Below are 9,188 nucleotides of genomic sequence, written 5' to 3'. Positions count from 1 at the left end.
CTCTTCCACCAGCTCCCTCCTTCAGCACCCTTGGATGAATCCCATAGCTCCCCAGACTTGTAGATGTCCAAATGATGTGGTAGTTCACTTAGTTTCCCACTGGATTAGAGGAGTCTTGCTTCGCTCCTGCTATCAAACAGAAGTCTATGTATCCTTGTTTTAGCTTATGATACTAGGAAGTCCTCCAAGTGAGAGACCTCACAACCTCAAGAATCAGTTTCTGGGCTTGTTTTTTTTGTGTTGTTTTTTCAGATGGTGTTCACCAGCAACACTAAAAAAATAATCACCTTTATAATAAGTATAGTCCTCTAGGAAAAATGTTTATTCAATTAATTAACACAGTAAGACCATTAACGCAAAATATATTATTTGGAAACAGACACACTTTCACTGAGTACAAATATTAGCTGACTTATCAGTATATTGTGTTTGAAAATGTCCTCTGAAAGCATTTAAGAAAGGTAAAGGCAGAAGAATACAAGCTGAAAAACTGTTTAAGGCAAACAAAGTGTTTATTCTTTGTTTCTTAAAAAAAGTATTATTAACAAAATATTTTCTTCACAATTACTTCCATATTTCTGAATAAAGATTGTGTGAGTATGGATAGAAGATATTCTCAGCCATGAAAAAATCAGAGAAGACTAGAAACTTTTATAAAAAACAGCCCATGACATCAAGAATGCATTTAAGACTTAAAAATGTATAGAAAATGCAGGATAGCAAAGCAAGTGATATACATCCCACCATTTTCCAGATCAAATTGTTAACTATTGTAACTTAATAGAATAAACTAAATAATTACATATAAAATTTGAGGTTTGGAAATACTGCAGTAAATTATGTTGTTGAAATGCAATGCTGAAATAATTTCATGTGTATATTGTATATGATCTAAAAGCCACTGAAGCAACAACAAATCTGCCTAGTGTTTTAACTGGAGATGAATCGTATCTCTGCTACAGAAAAGTTATACATAAAAGAAAAAAAGGAAAAATAAGAACAAGGGGGAAAAAAAGGGAAAAAAAAACCATGCAGTTTGGAAAACTGTACTTCAAAAATTGATTAGTCCAGACTTCAACAACCTGGGCATGGATTCGTGCTCTTTGTCAGCAATTTACTGTTACATGTTATTAGAACTCCCCAGCTTCAGTCCTGAGAACTTACACCAAACCTCCGAGGTGTGAAGTACCACTTAAGCACAGGCCTTAAGGAAACATCTAATACAGAAGTTGCCTCTCTAGACTGCAATGCACATACAGCATACATATTATGATGTCAATATGTTTATATTACTAATATAATAAAAGTTGCTAAACAACAATCCCCATCTTTAAAAAAAGTTAACAAGTAAAATATTAAACATCGCAGCAAATGCCTTTTTATGTGTCAAGTAATAGCACATTCCACTTCATAAACTGTAATGCTATTTATCCTAGTTATAAATATGTTTGTTCTGATTTCCTCTTTTATAAATCATATTGGAAATCACAGTTATTAAAAATTGGAATTACTCATTTCCACTATTGGAAACTACCTTCACTTCTCAAAAAGTAAAATACAGTTTACAAGTAGATTATAAATCTGTGCTGTATCCCCACTGAGAATCAGAATATGTAACTTTTACAATTCCAGAATTAAAACCAGTATTCTTTATTGTCATGGCTCAGTCTTCTTTCAAACGGTCCGAGGTGGCAAATGTTGTTTGTACATCCCTGCTAGAGCCTTGGCTGCACTGTAGATCATCTGCCGGCGGGACATGCCAGTGAATATCACATGCCAATCAGTCCTGTTGACATTCAGTAGATTCTTCTCAAGCACTTCACCCACTGTCACCAACAGGCCTGACCACCTCAGATTGTAGTCCTGAGGAGTGAGACTCTTAGCCTGCACAACATTTTGAGAAGCGGTTATTGTATGAGTACAAAATCAGCAAGATTACATGGCAAATAAAAGAATATCAGAATCCACATTTCAGACTGCCTCATAATTTAGAACACCAATTAGACTTCTGTGTGTACCACAATCCAAACATCTTCTGAACAGTTCAAAACTAAAATAATCTATTTAAGAACATAAAGACATTCTGTCATTACTATTAAGTAGTCTTCTCTTTCGAAGAAGCCAACATATGGAATCGATAACTACAAATATTTTTTTTTAAGTAACTTTTACCCTCCCCAAGATAGTTAAATTGTCCCTTCAAAAGAGATAAGTAACAAGACAGTTGAGTTTGGCAGAAAATGAGCACAGAGCTATATGCATAAGATCAGAGAGGGAGCACATGCTGTAATTCCCTGATGCTGGATGCAGAAGAAAAACAGTGGTGTAAGTATCACTGCATTTATCTCTTCTCATGCTCATCCCAGGCACCGAAAACTGGCCACTCTCACATATAACAATGAGCAGAAGGCTTCCAGCCCCTCAGTAACATTGTTCTTACTACTGTTTATTTCTTCACAGCATTGCACAATGTGGGCTGCCCAGAGAGGCTGTGGTGCCCCATCCCTGGAGGCGCCCAAGGCGAGGTTGGATGGGGCCCCGGGCAGCCTGAGCTGGTGGGGGACAGGCATGGCACAAGGTTGGGACTGGCTGGGCTTTAAGGTCCTTTCCAACCCAAGTCATTCTGCGATTCTATGAAAAAATTACTCTAAAAGTTAAGCTATTAACAGCTTTTAAATAACAAAATATATTCTACAAAACAAAAGCACAGGTCAGCTTTGTGCTCTATGTTAAAAAACTGCCATTTGTTTTCTCAAAACAACCCCCCGTGGATCAAACACCAAGCAGTTTTTTTTTTTTTTTTTTTTTTTTTTTAAGAATTCTTTACAGAAACAGTAAAAATAAATTTCAGAACTGACGTATGGCTCATATCTGCTGTCAGACAACATAGAGTGGCTGAAGTTTGGAGTAATTCCCAGTGCAAGCCCAGGAAATGTAAGTAATCTCATGAAAAAATGCTAGTGGTAGCATTTAAGAATTACACAGTGCTAGGTTATTTTCAACAGGATGAACCATAATTTTTCCAAGATGTAAATCTTCATATTTCAGAAAATTCAAACCTTTGTCAGAATAGCACAGTCAAAACAGGATATCTCTCTTGCCTTTTAGGTCTGAGTCTGTTCACAGTGGAATTACATTCATGCACAGTTCTAGAGAGGTATCTACTAGGGATGAGTTTAAGGAACACTAACCAACACAGTATGCTATCAGTTTGCTGGTAATTAACCACACAATACCTAGGTATTATGAGTATTTTATTAAAATCTGAGTGATCTCAACTCATGCCTAAATGGAATGTTAGCTGTTTCACTGAGTTGATAAAATGTGCCTCCATGCATACAGACACTTCACTTTTGCATAATTTTGCTGAGATTAGACTAAAATTCAAAACTTAAGTGAAGTTAAGAAAAGGAAAGCACGTCTTTGGATGGGTAAGAGTGCTTACCTCATGCACCTGGTGCACTTGTTTAGTGCATCATTTGAGCTGCAAAGCTTTCCCTTCTCACCTGAGGAAGTGAGAGTATTCTTATTTTACCTCATTAAAGATTGGTAAGGTTTATTTTTAGTCACTGAACCAGAGAGATGGAAATAGAACGATAAAATTATATTCCATTTTGGAGGGACTATTTCTTCTTGGTTAATTTTTTTTTGCTATTATTTCTTATCAGTTTATGTCTTTTCAGAATACTTCTTGATTAATAGACAAGTAAAACTAATACTTCCATATGCCAAGTAGTGCAGAATGAGACTCTCGAACAAGGATTACTTTGCCACAAAAGACTAAACACTTCAGGTAGTACATACATATGACTTAGAAGCATGTTTTATCTTCATTTTGTAAACTAAAAGATTCAAGTGGAGCAGCAATAAAAACTGATATCATAAATGTCATTAAAACTGAAGTCTTATGTCTGAACTATTAATTCACCATTGGTTAAAAAAAAACAACACCTGAAAACTCACCTGCTGAACATATTGTAAAGGAACCGGTGTTGCTTGGGTAAAAGCTTCCAGATGAATTCCATGAACTGGGTCCTCAATAATCAGACATCCAATGTCAAACCACCTGTAATAACGTGCAAGTTATTTCACTTTTGAGTACTGAATATCATTCAGTTGAAAAGCACATTAATACTCAAATTACAACTCAGCCATTTTATAAACTGTACTACATGGTTATTTGTAATAAAGTTTCATTAAGGTGTCGTAATTTTAAAGTAAAATTCATATAAATTATTTTTTATTCATATGTAATCATTGTCCATGTGTGTAGATGTGAAATACATAAGACAGCTAGAAAGTAGGGAGAGTGGGGGATGTAAGGTTGTATTATTTTGGACATTTTTAACACAATCCTTGCAAGAGTGCTTCTCATTAAGATAACCTTCCCTAACAATTAAAAACCTGATTTCTCATTCACGTTCTATGTTTAGAAGATGGTTCTGGTATGCCTAACCTTACTATGACCATTTATGTGATTTAGTCACAGGAACAGTTTGGCATCACTCAGAAAAAAAGGCAGCGGTTATTGAAGCAGTACCCAAAATGTTTCTGTATCTAGCTTGCAAAACATTAAACCATTTCTCCCTATCGACAAACTGACAACATTGATACGATACAAACAAAACTAAGACTAATGCATCATTGACTCACTGTATACAATTCCCAAAATAGTTGTGCAGTTGAGCTGCCAGAGGAGAAACACTCCAGGGAAAGCAAAAACACAAAAGCACTGCCAAGAATCACAGAAGATTTAGAAAGCAAAATATTGCAGTCATTGTTTCATATATATGTCCTTGCATATAAATTGTATTTTATCTTTTAAGAAGTGGGAAGCAATAATCTCGCTCTTATGAATAGAAACACAAGACTCCAATTTTAAGAAATGACTGGCAGTCACAATAGCTTAATGTCACAGCAAGAGTGTAGTGGAGCAAGTGAGAAAGATGTACTTCACTCCCACCCTCTTTTATAAGGGAAAACAGAGCACTGGAATGCACTTTTGATAGAGCGCTACTCCTACTTGCAACTACGAAAGACAGTTGAGACAGCTTCATTGTTAAAGATAAATTGTTCCCAATTTATAAAGTACTTTGAATTTGACAGGACATGTAACAGAAAAAACTGCAATATTTTCTGCAAGTAGTATCCAGCATATGCTGTTGGAAAGGAAGTAATGTCTTTCTGCTCTCTCAAGGACAGTTGAGAACTGGGTGGGTACTTGGAAATATCTCTCTCTTTCAGATATGCCTAAGTACAGAAAGGAAATTGCCAAAACACAAACCAGGTCCCTCAGACTGGAACTGCAGCACCACAATGCCCACTTCAGAATCATTATTAATCAAGTATTATCACTATGACCTATCATTTAACTGCAGAAAAAGTCAAAAATTGTTCAGATGTTTTTCCTGAAAGGAAACTTTCAAAATTACCTGTTCGATAAGAATTAAAGCATGCATTAAGTTATTTTTTGTTTCCGCTGTAACTGATATTGAAGACTAAGATGTTTGTGGGGTCTGTAAAGTGTGGACAGAAAAGCTAGCATTCCTTTCAATTACTTGCAGTCCTAAGCCAGCTCATTCATGTTGAATATTTTAAAAAACTAATAAAAAATCTCCAGCTAAGGAATGAATGAATTCAAAGGAAAAGAACAGCAATTATTTTGAAGCAGAAATCTGGTTGTCAGAGTTACTCGTCTGTGTAAACATAATAAAACATTTCAATTGGACTAGATGGAAATGAACACTAAACAAAAATGAAAATGCTTCCTAATTCTATTTACTTTAGAAAATTCACCATCCATCTTCCATTAAGGATACTAAATGTAACTTTAAAAATGGAGCAAGAGCAGAGCATGTTGAAAACAAATGAATCAAGACTCCACCGCTTGAAGAAAAACGCAAAGATGAAAAAAGAAAAAAAAAACAGCAAAAAACCACAACTATTTAAGCTTGCATGACTTTGACCTTAATGTTTTGGAAGCTAATTATAAAACTATTAAAAATGTCTGTCAAAAAGCATGTTATGAAATTCAGGTGACAACATATTTGAAAGCACAGTAGTTATGTTTGTGTAAAACATCACAAATAGTACATTCTCACTGAAAGGAAAATAATAATCTAGCATATGAAAGTCAAGTTACTACAAATACCAGAACACCTCCAAATATGCCTTCTGAATAAAATACAATTTCAGAGAAAGAGAGGAGAGCTTGCTCACGAAAGCAAGCAAACTACTAGCCAAATTCCAGGTTTTACAACAGTTAATTTTGTCAGCTCAGTACTTTTGTAGTATGAAAGAAGTAGACAAGGATTTTGTCTATCCAGCTCTCAAGATGTATAGACAAAAAGCTGAACAACATCACCAAGACACAGTCTGACAAAGCAATACTGAACACAAAGTCTCTCCTGCCTTCTGCTGAGAATGATACCGCTAATAACTCCTCATAGGCCCTTGTGAGTCTATAAAGAGCACTCTACTTTTTTTTCTCCTCTCACAGGAATATATTTAAAGTTCTCACTTGTCAGGAAGCAATTCCGCAATGAAGCTTTCCACTGACACAGCAGGCTGTTTTTCATGTATTACTCCTGTCCGACGCAAGCTGTCTATCCTTTCTTGGGCTCCCTGCAAAGCAACAGTCTCTTCAAAAAAAAAAAAGCATAGTACAATACTTGCAGATAAATGCAAAGAAGAACAATTGAATGTACTTTTCAAGTTAAAATATGAGAGATTTGGAAAAATAACTCTTACTTCAGCACTGAAAAAATAAATTTAGAATGAAATCCCCAACAGTTAAAAAAGTTATTTTTTCATGAAAAAGTTTTTCTTGAAATTAGCTTTGGAATTCTTTGCATGCTGGAACTGTAACAAGTTCCACTACTAGTTAAAGCATAAATATATATTCCTGTTACTCCCACTGCCATTTCTGCAGCATAAGATTTGTCTGTTTCTTATCCTTTACCAAGATTCTAAGACTAAAAGAGATTCTGTTATCAAGCCTGTTATCACTCTGAGGCTGTAATAAAAATACTACCATTACACAGCAGTAGACAAATAGGTAGTGGAAATATACAGCTTAGTTCTGTTGTGAACACTGCCCCATCAGTTAGGAGAAATCATTTCACTATTAATAAGTGAACAATCTTCTTATATTTAAGAAGCAGAACTCTAAATAGTTTTTTGCAGCACTTTTTGTTATTGGTCAGGAGGTAGTTCCACCTATACACCCTACATACATGTATATTCTGGATATTTTCCAATCTCATGAAACACCCTTTGCTAATCCTTTCTGCACAGTGAATTCTCATCTTTTAAGGATAATAGATCTGTTTGGGAAGATCCCTGTGACAAGTGTTGCTCAAGCTACTTTTCATCTACTGAATTAATAAGAAGGCAACCTCAAGCCTTATAAAGTCTCCTTTCATTTTAAGCATTCCAAAATGCTGGAGAACAGACACCTGATATACTTTGAAACTATCAAGAATCTCAAGAAGTATGCTACAACATGGCAACCAATGACATTATAAATAAGTTGACAAAACTATTCTTCATTTGCTGTATATGTATTTGCAGTGAGAAATAAAAACTTGTTTCAACAAGCCTCTTCACAAGATCTAACGATAACAAAAAGAAAAGGCTTGCTTACCTTACAAGTTGATCTTTCCTTTATGGAAAGTCAGATTCTTTGAGGTGCATGTTTCTACAATCTCTTTTTGCATTGGAGGTACTTTAGCATTATTACATATTAACTTACTTTTAAACCTGCAGCATAGCCTACAGGTTGGGGTGCGATGTTAGACTGTGCAGCCTCTCCAGTAACAACAGCCATTCCAAAGACTTCTTGAAAGGCATCTCTAATTGCCGCAACTTTCACTTCTTTATTAGAAGTAACCACTATGTCCAGTTCTCCACCAGTTTCTTTAAAAAAACAAACAAAAAACATATTTAGTGTACATATGTATTTCTCTACATTGGTATTAAAGCTAGTTCAAATACATTCTACATCTGAAGCATATGCTTCACTTGGTATTCTTTCTCATACACTACACAGAAGTTCTTTCATGAAGCAAAAGTAACTTAAATAAGGAATTAAGAGTTAAATTATGAGCTAAGAGATTTGTGGATTAAAAAAACACAAAACAGAACAATAGGAATTTAGAGATGTTCATTACCCTGAAAAAAAGCAGAACCTTCAGTGACAGCTAATGGACTTAGGAGAATAACTCAAAACAGTCATTTCTAAGGATGTTTTGGCATTTTGGGAAGCAGTAAGAAATGTTGGTGTGATATGGAAATTCTTCCTTACGAAAGCAACCAAGAACACTGATTCAGTTAACAGAATCCAATAAACAAATGTCAGATTAGGTAAACTTTACAATAAATGATCATATTACTTCCTAGTGGTGCTAGGACTGCAAATTTCAGGGTTTTCTTGTTGCTCATCCTCCTCCCCACAACTTTATATCATTTTTAGATATTAAACGTCCATGGATCCAATAAATTGTTAGTATTTCTGAAGAATTTCCATATGAAAAGGATGATTTCCATAAAAAAGAATGACTTTCACTAAGCTTTTTTTTTTAACAATAAAACAAAACCACTTCATGAATTAAAAGAAATCAAGACTACCTCTGAATTTTTACTGTCAACAAATGCAAAAATGTCTCAGAAAACTTACCTCTACTTTAACAAGGATTCTTAAAAACAGCCTGAACTTTTTTCAAACATGGCATAGGTCAGAGTGAGTAAATTGCATCAGCAAATTAAAAGGACTAAGATAAATTCATGGACAATCTGTCCACAGGCATTAAAAGTAACAGGTCAGGACACGCCTTTTTATCATCTTTAGTCCAATGGCTGTGAATGGTAACTGAGTCCAAAGGGAACAGACTACACTAAGTCACCAGCTCTATGTTCACTTATTAAATAGCATCTCCTGCTGCTTCTGTTAAAGACAGAATATCAGGCTAGATGAACCACTGGTCTGACACAAAAGCTTCAGGGACTGAAGAATCTCTCCCACACGGATAGGCTGCATGAGCAGTGACTCTTCACCACAGAGAAGACAAGGCTCAAAGGAGACCTCATCAACGTATACAAATAAATGAAGAAAAGGTACAACAACAACAGAGTGAGGCTCTTCTCCAATGTGTTCAGTGCCAGGACAAGAGACAACAGGCACAAACTGA

The 9,188-nt window shown here is 35.3% G+C and overlaps 1 protein-coding gene across 10 annotated transcripts in view; it reads right to left on the bottom strand.

Moving 5' to 3' along the window:
- PRRC1 (proline rich coiled-coil 1) overlaps nucleotides 346-9,188 on the bottom strand; it is a 29,923-nt gene continuing 21,080 nt past the window's right edge. For all 10 annotated transcript variants that reach the window (XM_021379844.1, XM_021379839.1, XM_021379842.1 and 7 more), the window contains 4 exons: nucleotides 7,754-7,917; nucleotides 6,521-6,624; nucleotides 3,964-4,066; nucleotides 346-1,884 (listed from right to left, as the gene is read on the bottom strand). In XM_021379844.1, coding sequence (XP_021235519.1) covers nucleotides 1,675-1,884; nucleotides 3,964-4,066; nucleotides 6,521-6,624; nucleotides 7,754-7,917 — 581 coding nt within the window. In that variant the 3' untranslated portion in view covers nucleotides 346-1,674. The remainder of the gene's footprint in view (nucleotides 1,885-3,963; nucleotides 4,067-6,520; nucleotides 6,625-7,753; nucleotides 7,918-9,188) is intronic.

Source organism: Numida meleagris, chromosome Z (genome assembly GCF_002078875.1).
Source record: "Numida meleagris isolate 19003 breed g44 Domestic line chromosome Z, NumMel1.0, whole genome shotgun sequence".
NCBI classification, from domain to species: domain Eukaryota; kingdom Metazoa; phylum Chordata; class Aves; order Galliformes; family Numididae; genus Numida; species Numida meleagris.
This window is presented reverse-complemented; position numbering and strand designations above follow the sequence as displayed.